The sequence below is a fragment of the Coenobita brevimanus genome, chromosome 21, assembly GCF_032717465.1.
Source record: "Coenobita brevimanus isolate Jiangsu-jjx chromosome 21, ASM3271746v2, whole genome shotgun sequence".
Classification (NCBI taxonomy): domain Eukaryota; kingdom Metazoa; phylum Arthropoda; class Malacostraca; order Decapoda; family Coenobitidae; genus Coenobita; species Coenobita brevimanus.
Genome location: NC_136974.1, coordinates 37,636,002 through 37,656,888, shown reverse-complemented (window position 1 = coordinate 37,656,888; position 20,887 = coordinate 37,636,002). Strand labels below are relative to the sequence as shown.

The following is a 20,887-nucleotide window of genomic DNA, read 5'->3' as shown; positions in this document are numbered from 1 at the left end:
TATGCTGTATTACTGATGAAAATGTAGACTCTTGCTATAACAAACCTCAATTTAACGGATTCCGGATTTAAGAAACGCCTCAGAGCCCACCGAACTTTCGTGAGCTATAACAAACAATGTTTATTTAATGGGGCACAATACATGTGTTCATTCCCTTTTTACTCCAGCCTGATATGATCTGATATAATCTTGACCTGCCTGATGGCAGCAGAAACAATGGTAGTACAGAACAAGAATGACCTGGCTCAACTTCAAACTGACCTAGGGCGGTATATGGTAACGGTGATGGTGGATCCACAGAGGAGGATCTTGTGGAATATGCGTCCAATGGAGAGGCGGTACTCCTGCGTGTCCTCCTCGGGTGGGTGACGCGACCGCATGAGGGACCCTACACCGATGTACCTGCCACACCCACCCGGGCACTCACCACCACCATCACCAAGCATGATCATCTGGAAACCCTAATACACCACAAACATGGATCATACGGGCACAAGCACTGGGAGATAAATGGAGAAAAATATATCTGGACCTTACATTTATCTGGACATTACAGCTAAAGATCCAAAGAATGTACACAGAAATGCAAAATGGTGATGTAATAAAGTGTATGTAACAAGATGGTAATGGGATTAGGAGTGTCTGAGATGGCAGCAGGGATGTGTATAGACACAGAAGTTTGGAGACGTCCATCACTACCACTCTCTGTTGTGTAGTTCCTGGGAGGGGGCAAGGCATTAACAAGAACAACAAATAGGTAGACAAATACACAGGCAAACTGACAGATATAAACAGTCAGATAAATACAAAAAGAGACACAGAGACAAATGATACAGATTGACAGTTTAATATACAGACAGACACACAGACAGATAAACAGACAGAAAGACTGATAAACATACAGTATAAAGACAGACAGAGAAAGACAGAAATAATATACAGATAGATACACTGATACAAACTTAGAGTAGAAGATAACATAACAAATATACAGCAGAGCACAATCTAACATCATAAACCTCATGTCCCTCACACCTGGGCCAGCCGCTGAGACACCAGCTCAAGGAAGACCATCTGGGTGGTGAAGGGGCGGCGGGAAGGGAGAGACGGACGGGCACACTCTTCCATGACATCAGCCAGAAGGTTGTAGTCGGCCACCACATAGTCGTTGTGGAGAGACTGGTCCTCAGGGAAGTAGTCGGTGGTGATGGGCAGACAGGCGGGTAAGGTTAGGCTCTTCCAGTCCACACCTTAGAGGCAAGGGGTGGATTAACGAGGGAAGGAGCCAGGTGATACGCTTAACCCATGGAAATGGATCTACTAATTACAGATACTGTATTTGATTTGTACTGTACTGAATGAAGGAAAACATGAGTAATGGTCTACCCATGGAAAATTATCTACACAGTATGGATATTACTATACAGAGGAGGGACTATTACAGACACAAACCCATGGAAAATGATCTTATATTTGGTCATTGCTGAATAAAGGAAGATCTGTATATAAAACTTAACCCAGGGAACATTGTGTGCAAATATATCTCATTAGTAATGTATAAAGGAATATGTGGGCGAAATGGTTAACGCACAAAAAACAATCTATATAAATGGTCTGTACTGGATGGAGGAAGGGTTATTATAGACAAATGAGCCATTTCTTTTTTTTATATCCTTGTCATCCCCTGACATCTACTCAACTTAGGACAGACTTTTTGAACTGAAAGGGTTAGATATACTGTTTGATGAGTCTATCCTACACCTGGAGACTGCACATCAGTGGATTCAACAAATTAATAAGGAACCAAACAGAAGTACGAGGAAGGTAAAACAACACAATAAAACCATTGAACAGATGAAAATAAGATAAAAGAAGGACTGCAAAAACAATACAAGAAATGGTTCAAACTGAATCGATAATACAAAGACAATAAAGCAATGATCCCAAACAAGAAAGGACTGATAGAAACATAACTACCTAAAGGTCTGGAATTGGGGGAACTGTCAGAACAATGTAAAACATTACATTACATTACATTACATGTGTGTTCAGTATATGCAGACATACCTGTGTTTCTGCAACTATGCGATGTAAGATGTGAGGTACTGTATTATGTACCTTAAAAATTAACTACATGTAAAAATGCATATACTGAATTCCTGAGACTATCACAATAATCATAAACACAAATGATGATTCTGTCATCTTTGCAGAGGTTCAGTCTGACTGAACAGTATCTGTGTGTAATGTGCATGTTGTAGGCAGGCTACATGTGTTATTGTGGGTGATTTAGATCAGCTATTATGTCTCTGGCTAGTAACTGGGACACTCAGTAAATAGTCCCTTATTAGAGCAAAATGGAGTATGTCTCTGGGAAAATAGCTTTGTGCCAATGCTGCAGCCTACCATCCTCTTTTCAGGAAGTGGGAGAGACATTAAAAGACAACTGTGTACCCAGGAAAGTTCTTTGTGAACTTACTGATTGATTTACAGTATGGAGATGAGAACTAGATACAAAGAGAGTGTCTGGACCAAGGGAATGGGAGTCGAGGCAATGCACTCTCTGCAACAACAGTGAATATGACTCTGTATTCCATAGCTTCCTACTTTAAACTCTACACAAAAACAACAGTATGGCATTACTTGGTATACATAATTTGTAATTAATCTAACAGACCTTATTTTCTAACCAATTCTATACTACATTTTGAAATCAGCCAAGAACTGAAGCTCCCATGCCAGCCAAACCCAGCAAAATGACAAGCAAATCTACATACACAGTTGCTTGGAAAAATGACTACATATAACCAAAAGATAAACACAAATTTATATGAACACACAAATGCACACACACAGACAGTATACACACACAGACACACAAGGAGAAATGATTACTACACTCTAGCAACCTTAACTTTAACATTCAGTTTAAATGACTCCTCAAGTGGACTAAATTCTTGTTGTTGTTATGGTTCCAGACTCACCTAAATGTGAACCAAGTGGAATCATCCTCTATTGGGGAGATAAGGAGGAGGTAGATGGATATTTGTACACAGTTATATCAGTGCTGCTACATGAAGACATCCATCACCAACACACATGAACTAAATGAACACTAAATGAACAAGTCGGTATCCTGCCACAAACCTATTCAGTGTTCCACCAGGACTGTGCATAATGAACCCGCTATGGCAGTTAAGCCCTTCAAGTAAGTCACCATTGTAAGACCGAGATGTGTTCAAAAACATCATACATAACCAGTACTGTTAACTGAGGGAAGCTGTTAAATCTGCTGTATATTATGCACTGGAACTTTTTTCTTTCTTCTTTTTTGCCATGGACTTGACATGCTAAAAAATGAATGTCCCAAAGGCATCTTGAAAATTAAACATAGTAAAATAATGTCCAAAAATGCAGCTTAAAACAGGGACTAGGCCAGTATTCTTGCTGATTACAGAAGCTCTCTAAAACCTTTTCATAAGAAATTTATTTTGCTTATTACACCTTGCCATCCTTTTCTGTTACTTCAATCATTCTAATACCACCATACACTGCATAAATAATGTACAAAACGATATTAGCCAGCCATATCCACGGACTAGGAAACCTGCTAATCCTTCCATAATGTGGTAATCAGTGAGGCAAGGACTAGTTGAAGTAAATGTTAAAGGTAAGGTTGTGACAATACCACCAAAACATCACCCTACAGTATATAAAAGCAGAGATCCCAGACTCCTAGACTAAATGCAGATGAGGCACATTCCACCATTGTGATGTGTCTGTCAACCCCTATTAAAGTGAGTGAATAAGTAGCCAAATTATACTTCCTCAAATACTGACAAAACGATAAACTACAGTACTGGAAAATTCAAGGTAACCATGTGTAGTATATACTGTATATGCTGAATAAATGGGGGTGTCACACACGACACAAGCCAGAGAGAGAAAAAGGTTATATTCTCACTGGCTCAGGAGGCTTTGTAGCACCTCTTCCTTGCCAGATTATTTAAGTATATGGTAAGTTAACATTCTTTTATATGATACTTATGCCATCTACAGTCTGTTGGTAATAAAAAAGATACATCCATCTATCCATCCATATACATAAAAAGGCATATGGAGGGATAATGAGCAAGATAAACAACCAAGGAAGAGGTGCTAGAAAGCCTTCCAAAATCATGAAACTGTAATTTTACTATGTGAGAGTCCCGCCAAGCGTCCTGAGAGGCGTCCATCACAGGGCCACACAATGCACAACAAGGAGCCAGTCAGACCGTAATAGTTCTGCATCTCACAGGAAACACACTACTAATTTTGTTGCATTTTTCTTACAGTACAGTTCACTTTACAGTGGGAAATTTGAGCAAGAGATCGTTCTCACAAATAAGATAGTCAATCAACTAAATTCCTTATCATCGATCAGAGCTTCCCATGTTGTACAATCAACAAAAAAGGGATAGGTATGCTTACTATGCCATACAATACTGAACAGGCTATCTTATTTCAATAACCATATCAATTCTACTGTCATTCATTAACCTTTGGATGATGGGTACTGTATTTTCATACTGGTGAGTAATAATAACAGCATTAACTATAAATATGCATAAAATAAAAATAAAAAGGCACAGATCATCAGCCACTGTTTAGATTTTGTTGATAGTTTTTAACTTTTGGACAGTAAGAGGCTTCCCTATGGCATGTAAAACTGCCTGGTGTTTGCTAGGTAAAATACATAAATTGTCAGCCAACATTTGGAGGTTTAGTACAGTAACGTTACATCAGCCTGATTTTTTTTTTCTGTCAGTTCAAAATCACCAGTTGCACTGCATTATACAGAGAAACATTAATTAGGTTTTAACTTACTGAATATATGGGTAATGGTACTTTTTTTTGGTGACTGTACATAGGATGGCCATAATAATGTACTGTAGGCCAAATAAATTTTAAAGTTCATAGATTAAGTAACTTTGCATTTTACGTACCACAATATTTTACTGTATGTCAAATACAATTCACATCTGAAAATTAGTGTCTATAATGTATCACACTCTCCCATAAGTATACACTCTTTCATGATAACCTGCTACTATATGTTTGCTGCAAGAGAGGAAAAAAAAAATACAGGCACTGTGGTCTGCTAAAAAAAACACAGTGTGGTATTCAGTAATGGGGAAGTTTTTAACGGTAACTTTCTATTACCACCTATATAGAGACACAGGAGCACAGTTCTCAGGTTCCTACACATTGCAAGGGGTTGCCTGAGACTGCCCTTCAATCTGACATCATATTCTTTAGCTGATTCTTGCTACCTCCATACAAGTTCATTCAGCTTTGGAGAAACCCCTGGAACTGGAGAGGTCAGATAAAGCCTTCATTAACCCCTTCACTACTAGAGCTCCTCTCTTAGCTGAATAAGGTAGTCCAGTGGTGGCAAGAATAAACTGAAAAACGCATCAGCAGTTTGAAAATAAGTTGAAAAATACATCACCAGATTGCAAGGGTTAATAATGCATACAATTTCACTTTAATAGCAGTTGGCAACATGAAAGAGTTTATAAAAAATGTCAGTAAACTGCACTGTAACTTGTGTATTCAATAATAATACTGCTTAACGTACAAGAACACAGCCAATACTCCAAGCACTTCCATATTCTTAAATTTTGATAACATAACTACATTTCTCTTCCAAACTACACAGAATAAATCCTAATAAAAAACTAAAACAAACTGCCAATTATTATTTCAAGTGGTATGGTAGGTGGCAGAAGTGCATCCCCATTAGGTCACAGATTTAGTCCATTCCAATTTAAAATCACACTCAGCCATATTTACACCCTCCACATCTTCCCATACTCCCTCACTCAAACTCCATCACTTTTAACTATAATCCTAATTTAAAATGGGACTATAATTACAGAAAATGGAGTTAGAGTGAGGAAGAGTGAGGTGGTGTGGAAGGGAATGAGTTGCAGTCAAGTATGATCTTAATTCAGAATGGATGTTACAGGTGTTAGTGTGGTCAAAAAATTGGGCGAAATTAAAGAGTCTAACCTATACTCGTCCTGACAACATCCCTCTTCTCAGGCGCTGGCATGAAAATCAGAAAAGAGAGAGAGAGAGCTGGTATCTGGTCTGGTTAGGTGGTAGGGGGACCGGGCACACGTGAGGTGAGGTGGGGAGAGGAGTGGGACAAGAATTAATATCACGAATTCATGGGGTAAAAGGGGCACTCAAGTATCATACACAAAATACAGGGTGACTCAAGATTCTGTATATGACAAATTTCAAGTTATTTGGGGGCTGATTTTGAGTACAGTAATCCCTATACTATCCGGACACCCACTTTCCGGACACCCCACTTACCGGACATTGTGGACCTGGACCTTCAAACAAAAAAAAAAAAAAAAAAAAAAAAAAAAAAACTTTTTTTCCCCTCCCATTATTTTAAATTGCCGCGAGGCGCCGAACAGCTGTTTACACCATGCACCCCTTTACCCCTTCCTTCCTCCCCCCTCCCCTGTCAGGGTTGCTATTTGGTATTTTTCATTACCAAATGTGGGCCAATTTGGTAATGAAAAATTCATTTGGTAACGAATCAGAATAATGTATTACCAAATGGATTTTTCACATGTGTGAGTATACACAGGATGGAGATGGTGGATTGTCTGCTCTCTCTGATTAATCAGCTAGCCTACATAGCATGAAAATAATCAACATGCTGTTAATTATAAGGAGAATGATTACATTTATTTCTACTTGTTTATATAATTAGTGAAGGATAAATGCTAGCTGTAAAAATTTGGCAATGAAAAGTTAAATTTGGTAATGAAAATTGAGGAGTTTGGCAATGTGGCTGTTGCGATCTGGCAACTCTGTTTCCCCGTCACCAACACTCCAACAGTTACTGCTTAACTTCGATCGCGAGTGGATGCTTATCGCAGTGGATGCCACATGTGCTCTTTTTTTTTTTTTTTTAATAAACAGTGAATAAACTGCAATACCTCGCCAGTAGACCACACGGGAACTTACAGTGTTGTGCAGTGTTAAGAAATTAGAATTTAGAATGCAAAGAATTAACTGTGGAGTGCAAACTGGCGGTTGAAACTGGCGTGGTGCAATTAACAATGTGCAGTGTTAAGCAATTATAACTCACAGTGCAAAGAATTACTGTAAGTAAAGCACAACACTGGATTACTGTACGTGCTTCAAGTGCATTTTCACCACTGCCAAAGCCTTAAGAAGGTGGCCACAGACGTGCTGTAAGTACCCTGGCTGAGGTACAATCACTTCTGATTTCTCATTCTTTGGTTCCTTTTCATTTATTTCATGCTTCATGTCCATTATTGGTGTGAATAGCGTCTTAAATAGGTTTAAATAGGTGCTATGCATGTCCGGTAGGGAGTTATTTGGGTGGCTTTCAAAGTTAGGCTAGGTTAGGGACCTTAAGTACCAGTCCAGCAGACAGGTGCCCACTTTCCGGATGGGACCACTTTCCGGACATGCCTTTGGCTCTATTACATCGGATAGTGGAGGGATTACTGTACTGTAATTAATGCTATATCAACATGTGTCCAAACATTACAAAGTTACAACTACTGATGATCTTATGGATGAGAGAAAGTAGGATTACAGTGGCAAAGCATGGGGAAGTGTGGACCGGTGTGAGCTGTGGTCGAGTATAATTTAAATTCAGAATGGTGTGTACGAGAAAAATTTTTGTCCATAAGATCATCAGTAACTGTCACTCTGTAATGGCTGAGAACTGGACCCACGTTGGTTCAGCATTTTAAAAACCAAATTAACCCTAAAACAGTTTCCTGAAGCTTCTCAAAAATTCCAAGGGTCATCCTGTAAACAATTTTCAACTCTAGCATCAAACTTTAAGTATTCCACTATAATATGATTAATAAATTCCAGAACATCTCAATTTCAGAATAATCATCACTCAAGAAACTCCAACACAAAAACTTAAGTGTTTGAAAATGGCATGATAAATACACTTCAAACTCCAACACAAAAAATTACATGCTCGAATACGAAATGGTTAATAAATTTTGCACACATCAGCAGCAATGACCTCTGATGTTACATTGTCTGAATTACATGTTAAAATCAACCAATCAGTTTTAATCTCAACACTAATACTGTAAATACACTCACCAATGTCCAACATCAAATCTTACACATTCAAATGTAAAATTATTAATACACTCTGACATCTATCTCAATGTCAATCAACCAACACTCCAAAAACTGAACACCAAAGCTTAAGTGTTCTGAAAAGGCCAATACATTCTGGCACTAATCTCTATCTATCTATCTATTGCCAGACGCCATGATCCCGTAAGGGGTGACCATTTGACTTTGAGTTATTAATTTTATGAGGAGGGGCACTAACCCCCCACCAACCCATTTGTTGACACGTAGGGAGCACGTATGGTTTGGTTTTATGGTTACCACCCAGCGTTGTAAATGGTTTCTTGGCTTCACTATGAATTAACAGACACTCATGATGTTCAACACCAGAACTTACTTTTCATTAAAAGAATGATTCTGTTATCTAAAATGACGACCTGGTTGAGTGCAATTATGTACAGGAATGCACATACTAATTTGACAGCATCTCTTAGAATGAACTCAGATAATTTGTAGCCTCCAATTACATAAAAGAACAAAAAATACAGTACATGTTATATTTACCCACAGCACCTAGGACGAACAAAAACAAAAATAAACATGTTTTGGTTAAAAACTGAAATGCAACAATATTTCATGAGCACTAAACACATTAAATTATTATGAAGGACGGCTGCAGTGACGGAACTTGTAACCATCTGAAAATCTCACAAAGTTCTACTACCACCATTACTACTACTACTACTACTACTACTACTACCACCACTACTACCATGAATAATAATAATAAAAATAATAAAAAACAAATAATAATAATAATAATAATAATAATAATAACAACAATAATGACAACAACAATATATGCTTGTAAAACACGCGACCACAATTCTGAAGGAAAAACAAATTGTGTCCATGTCAATTATTTTCCAATTACAGTAAGCAGGAAAAAATTACACATTCAAAATAACACTCAAGAAGGAACTTAGTAAAGGTTGAAAAGAATCGACATGTAAATATTAATGGCAATATGATGAAAACAACTTAACCCCTTCAGTGCATCATCTATTCTACTTCAATCTTGCTTCTGAAAATCATGATACTGTATACAAGTTTATTTAAATCCATCAGTCTGGTAATGTATATTCTAGTTTATTATTGCTACTTTAAGACAATTATATGTAGTTTATAGGAGAATTCTCATTGCAAAAGCAAGTTCATTTATCCTCCTCTAATCCTTTCAATACTTCTCTCCAAAACTTAAAAAAAAACGGTTTGAGGTAGCAGGAAGGAAAAAAATAATAATAATAATAATTACACTAAGAGGGTGCAGTTGTAGCCCTGGGTTCATCTGAAATAAGGATGTAGAAGACTGCAGGCTAAAGTTACCCTTCTCCAGCAGTCTACCATCCTCCTTTTGGGGGTTGAGAGGGAGCTGAGGGACATTTGCATCACCAGACAGAGCAGCCCCTTGATATCAGAGCTAACATATGAAGGCATCCATCTCCAGCACCCTGACAGAGCTAAGGAGGGATTTCTTATCACAAAATGGCTAGAAACGCTCTCCATTTAGCTTTGCAATACGATGATGCTATTTTTATTCATGGTGCCATCAGATAATTTCACTCATATTAGGAATAAGTTCTTGTACTGAAGGGTTTAGAAGCATAAACAACAAGGCAAAAAAAGATGACAAGAGTTTGAAAGAAGCTGTGAATGCATGAGAACATCCATGAGTGAGAGAGTGAGTGAGAAAGAGAAAGTAATAATACAAGCATGTCGTTGATGTACTGCTCCTTTACTGTGAAAAATAAAAATAAAAAGACAATTCCACATTACCTCCTTCTTATCCATGGATCCCACAGCAACGCTTCAACAATGCACTATCAAGGGAACAGTTTGGTCATCTACCCTTAAATGTACTGGAGGCGGTGGCTCAGTCAGTAGAGAGGTGGCCTGCAGTCCTACCGGACCCAGGTTCAAATCCCCGCTGGGGCAGGGAACAGTTTAAGGATTTGAATATCATCAAATCAGACTTTACTGATCAACCAGAAGAGCGCCGACATGTCATAAAAATACCCCGGCTAATACCAACACACCAGTCCTGTATGAGGCAGCCCTAGCATGTATTCAGTATGGATGGTGAGTGTTAGCGCCGAAGTGGTGAGATGTAGAGAGGTGTGTGGTACGTAGGAGGACTACTGGGCCTTGAGAGCAGGCTGTAAAGCCTATGCCCAGAACTGGACACATTTATTTAAAAAAAAAAAAAAAAAAAAACTCAGGCCTTCACACTTTCAAGGAGGTAATATGGAACTGGCTGATTTTAATAATATACAACACCAGCTAACTGAACAGCATAAAAAAGCAAGTCACGCAAAATCAAGGCTGAAATCAATTACAGGTACAGTAATGTCCTAAACCAGCAGTACCTGTGGTAAGCGCAGCAGTCCACTCTTGTTCCCCAGTGGCACCCCACAGCAGTGTGGCGGGACACTTGGCCTTCCCTGTCCCGCCCCCCGCCACCATCCTGGCCCCACCAACACTGCCAACGCTGCCTCGACTCTTCTGGGGTGTCCCGCCACCTCGACCCATTGCTATAGATGGAGATGGGATGTTGTGTTATGCTCTCTTCAGTGAACTTGGTCAGTTAACTACCTCTCTGCCTAAAATCTGAGCAGTAACAATAGAATAACACTAAGAAATGATGCTAGTCATGAAGAGGTACTATGCAAAAGATGCTAAGTTGCAGTAGTATACCTATCTGCTACTGAGCAACCTGCAAAAAGCTGCAAAATCAAACTTGAACTTACTGTCAACTGAGGTGAGGGAGCCAGTGAGGGAGGAGTTCCGAGGTAAAGTGTCACGTCTTAGGCTGTTGACACCTGACGCAAAGGAAACAACAATTACTACAGTCACTAATAGGGTCACTCATTATCTGACCCTGCTTCTTACTAACTAATGGGATTGGTAGGGGCCAGCACCAAGAAAAAACAAAAGTACGAGAATTATTAACTCCTTTAATATGGTGGAATATTTCTCTTTTACTGTCACACCACAAGATCAGTTTATTTCAATATTGCTCGTCTAGTTATGACATGTATTCATGGTGAGGGGGTTAACTCTTTCACTATGATGATGCATTTTATATTCTTGTTACTACTTGATGACTTATCTGAGGATCGGAAAGACTTTTTGGACTGGAGGGCTCCAATGCACATCTTATTAATCATTTCACAACCAGATGTCTCCTCCAAATTCAAAGAACATTGTCTGTATGCAGTAAGAACAATGTGAAAAGAATGTCACTGGACTGAGGGGTGTAAAAATGTTGAACTCACTCTCCTGACTAAGTTGGGTGGTGAGAGTTCGTGCTCTGTATCCCAGCACCTCCCCGCCCACGGTAGGGGTGGACGAGAGGTGGGACACGTTAGTGGGGGTGGAGGGAGCGAGTGGGGTGTTGGTGGGGGTGGAGGGGAGGTTTGGGGTATGGGACGGGGTGGAAGAGAGGATGGCGGAGTGCTCAATGTCCCCCTCTTTGTTTGTGATGGTGGTGGTGGTGGTGGTAGCAGTGGTGGTTGAGGGCGGTTCCTCTCGCACTCGGCTGCTGGACGCTTGGTAGTGATGCTGCTGGATCAATACGCCAGTTTGGTCTGTTGGTCATAAGTAAATACAGAATTAATAAGGATTAACATCATCATTCATCATTAGCATCATCAACATCATCATCATTACCACCATTAGCAATATCATCACCTCCATGTACATCAGTCACCAGTAACACCATTACTATGAAGAAAGGCTGCCTAGTACCTATTCTCTACTATTATATATATTAAATACTGTACTAATTTTGCATATTACTCCTCACCCTGCCCTACGGTGGGAATGGAGGTCCGGATGATGATGATGATGATGATGACATTTAAGTACTCTCCTGTACAGTATATTATTTATGAAAATTATTTACATTATAAAAAGTAAGTGATTGATAAACACACTAAATATGAAAGTATAATATGCAGAGCACCATCAGGTGTTTTGGCAGCCAGTGTACCAGTCCACAGGCTATTCTGGACAATGATAGCCTTCTTTATGGTCCCTAAATTTCACAAGGGGAATTAAATTTTCTTTTTATCTTAATCTAATTTCCCACTAATATGCAAAGTAGACTTGTACAGAGAGATACCAGTCTTTTAAACACAGTGTGTCCTGGCATCTCAAAATGAACAGATCTTAAACCTGGGTATCTGTTATTTTGTTTTTTTTTTCTCTTGGAGGGAACAATCTTGTAGACTTCTGGTCTTTGGTTCCTTGAATAAAAAAGAGAGGGAGGGAGGGAGCCTCCTAGCCCATGAGAATACAACCAGCCACAAACCTTTAGGAAAGATGTGGATCCAGCGACGCCTGTTTGACGTCAACTTGATGGTGACGTGTGATGGGTCAAACGGGTTGATGAGCGACCGGCCCGCACGGTGAGTGTTGACGCCTCTTTTGGGTGGCTGCGGATGTAATATAAAGTTAAAATTAAGGCATTCACTACAACAGGTGTTATAAACTGAATAAAATCACTTAATAGCAGCATGAATAATAATAACATTAAGCCCTGAACTACATGAGATCTCTTCAAAAGCTGAATAAAATCAACAGCTGCATAAACATTAATATCAAGCCTTCACTACTAGGATTCTATGTTAAGCTGAAATAAGTCACAGAATAACAGAAATACAGTCAAAAGTAAACCCTTCACTATGAGGGCACTCCTGTTCCCTAAACCGGTATGGTGAATGCAAAAACAAAATACTGCCCAATTAACCCCTAACACCACTTATGATTTTTACTGACTGAATAATCGCAAAACAACTGACCTGAGGGTTATCGCTGGGTGAATTGCCACTGCTGGACCCGACCTTACCCGAGTGAGGGGGAGATAACTCCTCTCCTTCGTACAATGTCTGGTTGCGTGCTCGGTTTACTCCTGTAGGGATAAGAAATGTATGGACAGTCATCATCATCATCATCATTATTACCGGTATTATTACTATCATCATCATTGTTATTATTACCATCATCATCATCAGTATCATCATCATCATCATGAAATTAAGGAAGCAGAAAACATGATACTGAGAGAACCATTATCTTTTCCTCTAACCTGGCCTAAAATTACCGTCTCCATCTTAAATAACAAGTTGTACCAGCAGGCTATCACTAGAATGTTGTGCTGGTCACAATGAAGCGCTATGGAAGTTATGTAGAATCGTAGTACAGTATTGTCTTTTTCTGCCAATGACCTACATGAAATAAGGAACAAAAGAGTGAAAATCTGGGCCAAGTTAAGGGAAAAGAACTAAAATCATCTTGTAAAGAATCCATCCATTTTGCTCACCCAACTTTCCTCAACCCACCTTCCACATTGAGAGCCCCAAAGGACTGGGAGTAGGTCTTGTTCTCCGTGATGCGCGCAGGGATGTTGATGGCCGGGGACTTGTCAAACACAGAGGTGGAGGTTACTGATGTGCCCAGAGGTCCCACTGAGGAGGAGACCTGGTGGGGAAACAAAAACACCACCTGGTTTACAAGAAAATTAACAAATACAGTACCATCCAGACCTACCTTGTGGTGTATATGGTCTCCTGGCTAGAGTACGGTAGCTGGCCAGTAGCAAAATCAGCAATAACAGCCTCAGGATTTTTCTACCCCCGGAAATATTAAACTAAAACCTGCCTGACACTGTTATACACACTGTTATACTGTACATGTAAACACAGCTGCCATACACACTGCTAAACATATGGACAATGTCCTTAAATACACTACTATACACACACACCTGCTCAACACTGCTGTACACATCTGGGTCTGACATTTTGCGCTGGAGTGTGATCCTGGTGAGGGGCTGCACTGATGCTGACGACTGGGAGGTGGTCTTCTTTCTTCCCATCCCACGCTGGAGGCTGCGGTACGTCCTGACACAGAAAATAAAACCCATTGTAGTAGCAGTAATTGCAACAGCAGGCTCATCTGAATGTGAACCCAGTACTCACATGTTATTGTGTGGTGGGAGCAGCAGAACTATCATCATCATCATCTTCACTATCACGAAAAGATTTTGTACTCACTTGTTAATTTACGTGAAAGGCAGTTTAAACACCTGAACATCATAAAGAGGAAGGGAACAAATACAAGTAAGAGAATATCATCATCGTCATCAATGGATTTTGTACTCACTTATTATTCTGTGTGGTTGGCAGTTTAAACACCTGTGCATCATAAGCATCATAGTCAAAGATGGAGTTGGGCAGGGCTGTCTCCTGTGAGGCAGGGGTCGGGTTGACACATGGTTTGCTCATGCTGGTGCTAAGTCTATCATTGCCCTGTCTTCCCCCAGTCTTGGGTCTACAAAAACAGGAAAAACTGCATTATCATTTTCATCCTAAGCCAATTGCCTTCATCATTATCATCATCATCATCCAACCCACATTAACATCATAATCAACCTGCCCATAATCTTCATCAATATCATCATCACAATCCCATGGAAGTACAGAACATGTCAATCACGAATTCCTCCAGATTTTAGTCACTTCACACCTCACAATGTAGTCTAAAGTCTCTAGTGTCCATCCACTCTTTGTAGGTCAGAAAGTAAAATCAGAACCTAGTGTAACATCTACAGGAGGTAACTGTGGCAACCTGGATGATGCAGCGGCCCTGCATTCCAGGACAATGGGTGAATAAATCAGCTTGGGCTCAATGGCTTTCCCCATTCAACTTGTTGACTTTATCTATCATTCTCCCTCAAAGAAGGTCTTGCTCTGCAGTGGACCTCATTTGGATTGATACTGATACAGAATAACACAGTACTGTTAAAAAAAAAAAAAAAAAAAAAAAAAGTATGATCAAATGAGGATAGTGTTTAACTGTAATAGATTTATGCAATTTCAAAGAACTCAGAAACTATTAACCACAAATGATGTTCTGCCACACACCAAATCCCACCTACCTCTCTGGGGGCAGCTTGATGCGTGGGATAAAGGAGCCGTAGCCGACCTTCTTCCTGGTGGAGTAGAAGCTGAGGTTGATCCAGGTGTGGGGCATGCTGTAGTCATCGGCATTCAGGCTGCCCTTCTTGTTGTGGAACTGGATAAGGAAGGGAAGTTCACATCAACACAAACCTGTACACTTTAAGTTCAAAGATGTCTTTTGCACATTATTACTGCTATTGCCCAACAGTCTTACCCAGCTTAAGACAGACCTGCAGATCTGAATGGGTTATATATACACAGAAATCCTTATCAATCAATTCATGGGGATAACCTCCTATGAATGGATAAAACTAACTACGCTGTTTTATTTAACCTCTTTATTCAGACTGTTTCATGCAGTTCAGTCTTGCTACCTTCTGACAATTTTATTTGGCTAATGCAAGGCAAATCATAGTGAATGAGTGGGAAACAGTCTCCACCATACCCTATAAATAAGGTGGTCTCTCCTGAGTTCTACATAATCATCTGGTGGTGGCAAGAACATAATTTTTAAAGAGTCACCACACTGATGGGGTTACTACTGAGTAACAGCATCAACCACAATGAACACAAGCACCTACTTTTAACAATGGCACTGCATGAAGAGGCTGCTCCCCGACGCACACCAAATCTGATCCCACACCGTTGTCAATGATGCGCTGTTTGGTGATGTTGGTCAGCTCTCGGTCCACCTCAAACACCCCAACACCAGCCGTTATCACCACCGACACCTGGCCAGTCCGGTCAAAACTCCGGTCCAGGTAGTGCTTCTCAAACACTGATGGAGGCATGGTTATATGTTTGTGTGATATTAATGCATAAAGAGGACTAGAAATCACTGGTAATGAACTTGAAGAATTATAAAAACAAGGAAAGAGAAAGTATAAAAGTGGGTCTTGTTGTACTTTATTTCCACTGCTTAATTGTTGGGAGCATTTTTAATTCAACTACACTTCCTGCCTACTCTTATCATTAATGTTTTTATCATTAGTGTTAATCACCTCCAGAAAGTTGCCCTAAGAGTTCATTCTACTATAACCTCCATATACTGTTCTACTTTATTCTGCTATCACCTGATGAGTTTCTTCACTTTTGAACAGAACTTGTGAACAAGAGGGGTTATATATCACCTTCATTTACTCCAACATTACTGAGAGACCTATCCTACTAGTTGAATTTGTCTGTAGGTACTGGTGCAAGTGTAATGGACGAATATATCAGTGAAGTGAAAGGGTTAAGCAAAATATTAAGCATTTTCAAAAATTTGCCCTTAGAGCTTATTCTACTGTAGATCCCGTGGAGCCTTACCATTAAGCGAGATATTGAGCACCTCCAAAAAGTTTCCCTGGGAGGCACAAGAGTTTGTTGCCTCAGGGACAGATATGCCAGGCTGCCTGTGGTGGTCAAGAACAGTGGGCAGGTAGTTGTTGAAGAGCCGACGTAGGCGAGTCAGGGTGGCACTCCAGTCCTCATAACGCTCATTTTGTACCACCACCCTGAATAAAAATACAAAATAATAGGGAGAAAGGAAAAAACAAGAGATGTAAAGAGGAAGCAATAGAAGGAAGGATACTGGCAGAATAGCAGGGAAAACATAGAGGTAAAGGTGAGGGAAGATGCCGTCATGTGCCTGGCCACAGTACTTATCTCTGTAAGTTAGGGCTTTAAGCATGTGGCAGGCTATTTACCAACTATCCAGGGATACATGGCCCCATCATCAACCAGGTTACCAGAGCTACCTTTCCTAGGTGTTACCTTAGGTGATTATTTTGCGTGCAAACCCAAAAAGAGGGGATAGACACCTGAGTCAAGTGGCACCAGTTACCTACAGCAAGACTGGAATCCTCCTGCTAATGGCCTAGCAGCCTTTCAATCTACACTGTTTTTTTTTTTTCCCTTCATCTAGTTACCACTGTCAAACTATTATACTGTACAGTTTACAGGAGACCACTTACAAGCTTAAAATGTTAACAATGCTTCCAGCAGTTCAAATGCCATCCTTGCCCTACTTGCATGTAAGTACCGATGCACATGCACATACATACATTTACACATAAACATATATAAGGAACACATAAAAAAAATGTATTATGCAGGGTTGGTTCAGTATCTTTCATAATGTTTCAAGCAAATCCCATCATAATACACTGCCAATATAGCTACATTCAATGTCCATGGCGTCATAATATTTCATGGATAACCTGCGTGATGTTTTTTTACCCTGTGTACACCTAAAATAAATCAGCTGTGTGATATTTTTTTACCATGTGTACAATGTAACTGTATTTTCTTTAAGTCCCCACCTATAAAAATCCTCATAGAAACGTCCTTTGTAGTCCTCCTGCAGACACTCCCGCATATATGAAGGGAATTCATCGATGCTGGAGGCTTTATAATACGTGCGGGAGAACAACACAATTGTCACGTCATGATTGCTGCCTTCCTTCTGCAGTGGCAAAATGGATAACATAAACACTTCATAGTGGTAAGTAGACTAATATAAACATTCCACAGTGGTATATGGATTTATATAAATATCCAGATGGGGTAAATGCTGATTAAAAAAAACAAAAAAACTTACCTTCCACTTTGCAAACAGTTCAGAAAGAAAGCCATTGACAGCCTTCTCAAAGTAGAGGTCACCATACATGTCAAACTCCCACATCTCAGAGCTCATTTGAATGAACAAGTAAACCATACTTGTTGATGACCGGTACACAACCTGTACGGTAAAATTGTTTCTTATCAAATCACATATTTTGATGATAATAATACTGTATTTATATCCCCAAGTTCATCTGAAACGTGAACCTAGTGGACTGCAGGTTGAACCTACCCTCTCTGTCACTCTATCATCCTTCTTTTAGGGGAAAGGAAAGGAGCTAAAGGATGTTTGTATAATTAGGCGGCAGAGCTACCTTGCTACAGTGGTGTCGCCATGTAAATACATCCCTCTCCAGCACCATATTTGTACAGTAATGTATGTTAATGTGTTTTATACAGCCACAGTATTTGTTTCACTTAGGAGAATAGGATAATTTTGGTATGGTGAGAGAAATCTTGACAAGAACTACCTATAATATTACCACTACCACCACCATGCCTGACCTTAGTGTCGTCTGTAACCACTCCACAGGCCACCTTGCCACCCTGGGCCCACATCTCGTACACCTGGCACCGGATACTGCCATAACAGAACTCCAGCTTCTTGTTGATGTACACCACTGAGTTTACCTGCAACACCATCATCATCACTATAATCAGAAACATCATTATCAACAGCATAATCATCATCACCATAATCATCTTTAAACACCTCATCACTGCTATCAATACACTCTTCATAAAAACTTTCCACACCCTACTTCAATACCACAATCACCCCACCTCAACTCACAGCACACTAACAACTGTCAACCACACCATCTTCCTCCACCACACCACAACCACAACAACCACCCCACCTTTTAACACCTTATCATCATCAACAACCACTCCACCTCACACAACCACACCATATCAACCACCACCTCAAACCTTATTGTCATAATGCAGCCACCAACACACCATCTCACCCTCACTCCACTCTACCTCATCATGTAACTTCCATTAAACCACACCACCTTACTCCCACTCCACTTCACCACACCATCTTACTCCCAATCCATCACACAACCACATTTCATTCCACCACAGCATCATATCCCATACCACACACCACAACCACCACATCCCATGCCACACACCACAACCACCACCACACCTACACTTACCAAATTCATCTTGAGCCTCCACATGTCAGATCGTCCCAAATACTGATCCTTGAAAGTAAGCTCGACCATTTCCAGAGCCACATGTTTGGGCTCGACTCGGTTCACTATTACATCCTTGTAGTTGCGCAGCTGGAATGTTGTGGCGATGCTGTACTCGATGCTGATGGTGTCTGCGGTGGAAGAGCATCACTGTCATCACCATCACTGTTATCATCACCATTAGTATCATCATCATCATTAATATCATGATCATTAGTATTATCACCATCATTAGTATCATCATCATTAATTTTATCATCATCACTTCCCTATTTTCCATTATATTCAATGCCAATGGTGTCTGGGAAGAAGTATCATTGTCATCACTACTATCATCATCATCAATATCATCATCATCATTTCCACCATAATCAATATAACCAGTATCCATGGCAGAATATAATCATCATCATCTATCTATCTATCTATCTATCTATTGCCAGACGCCTCAATCCCGTTTGGGGTGGCCACAAACAAATCGCCTCATAACCGTATTTCCCTCTGTAAGTAATGCTAATGGAATCTGGCAAATAAAATCATCACCATCATTATCATCATCCAGTAAGTTGCTACTGAATCTTGCAAGTATTGAATTTTGCAACTGATACTGAACTGTGGCTGTCTGAATCCTCACTGCCAATATATGAAAAAAAAACAAAAAAAAAAAACATGGTACCAGTAACTCACCTTTCTGTACACCGACATCCTCGAGTAAATGGGGTACCTGGAGAAGGAGGCGGGGGAGGTCATCCTCAGGGTGATATATCTCAATCACATCCCCTGCCTTCACCTCTGGACCCAACTCTCGGATATTGACCAAAAGCTCCTCATCTGAAACACACACAGAAAAAAAAATTGTAGCTATTCTTGCGGCCCCAGGTTCATCCAGACTTTGGGCCTAGATATAATATGACAGTTAGGAGTGGTTATTATCTACATTTACCGTTGTGATTCGTCATTCGGTGTCATTTGCCATTCAGATTAGTGAGACCCCTTGACATACACTACCTTCAAAAGTCGAGCATTGAGTCACCACGAAAAGCAAAATGGCAAAAACAACATGATAGTCCAATATCATACACCCAAGCACCCTTCAAAACAAATATATTAGTGGATCAGCAGTGTACACATAAATCACAATATTAAATTTGTACATGGTTATTATACAGTCTATATTGAAATACATGTACTCTTTGTTGGTCACACACAACCACTCACCTCGGTAGGTCTTCTGATGGTATTGTAGCTTTAATTTATTCATGACTGTTGAAATTATAGGCCTAACTAGCACATCACGCAGCTTTTTGTTTACACCATACCCAACACCCTCTACAATTTGGATCTTTCGTATCGTCCCCAAAATATTAAATGCAGTTTTTATTGTTACATTGCCCTTATTCAAATGAGATGATGCCTCTTGCTTTTACTGGAGTGTTGCGGCTGCTAATAAGCTTCATTTCAGGGAGTGGCGATATATGTGACTCAACGAATTATCCCTTTAATTAACAGGGAATTTCAAACTTGGTGATCAAGGACTCGCAACTTGTCCCATCAGTGCATTCCAATAACTTGAAATGTGTTCATTGTTGCTACAAGGAGAATATTAATCTTACACATATGATCATTCGGAAAGTGAGTAAAAACGCGATCTTTCCTATTTTCAAAGTCAGAAGATACTGAATCAGTAATGCACCAGTTGCAACCTGTTTGCGATGTTCATCCCATTGTGAGAAGACTTACAATCTGTGTCGTTCATAATATTGTCCATAAACTTATCGCCTGATTAGTTTTATATTTCAAAGATTTCAAAGACTGCAAGAAGATTTAGAGATAATATTGAGTTTCCTAAGCGTGGGTGATTCATGGGAGACTTTGAAGATGACACCCAGTACCATACGTAGCCTAAGTAGAAAA

At 39.9% G+C, this 20,887-nt stretch overlaps 1 protein-coding gene across 1 annotated transcript in view; it reads right to left on the bottom strand.

The window, feature by feature from the left end:
• The window catches only part of Iml1 (GATOR complex protein Iml1), a 40,551-nt gene extending 20,255 nt beyond the window's left edge, over positions 1–20,296 (bottom strand). The window contains 20 exon segments of the mRNA XM_080266731.1: positions 262–461; positions 1,036–1,250; positions 6,055–6,090; positions 10,566–10,730; positions 10,947–11,018; positions 11,475–11,786; positions 12,512–12,635; positions 13,002–13,111; positions 13,542–13,680; positions 13,967–14,102; positions 14,365–14,532; positions 15,140–15,276; positions 15,743–15,939; positions 16,470–16,657; positions 17,465–17,607; positions 17,743–17,883; positions 18,270–18,395; positions 18,935–19,104; positions 19,661–19,804; positions 20,192–20,296. Of these exon segments, the coding sequence (XP_080122857.1) occupies positions 262–461; positions 1,036–1,250; positions 6,055–6,090; positions 10,566–10,730; positions 10,947–11,018; positions 11,475–11,786; positions 12,512–12,635; positions 13,002–13,111; positions 13,542–13,680; positions 13,967–14,102; positions 14,365–14,532; positions 15,140–15,276; positions 15,743–15,939; positions 16,470–16,657; positions 17,465–17,607; positions 17,743–17,883; positions 18,270–18,395; positions 18,935–19,104; positions 19,661–19,804; positions 20,192–20,234 (2,966 nt within the window). The 5' untranslated portion in view covers positions 20,235–20,296.
• Positions 20,297–20,887: the final 591 nt, after the last annotated feature.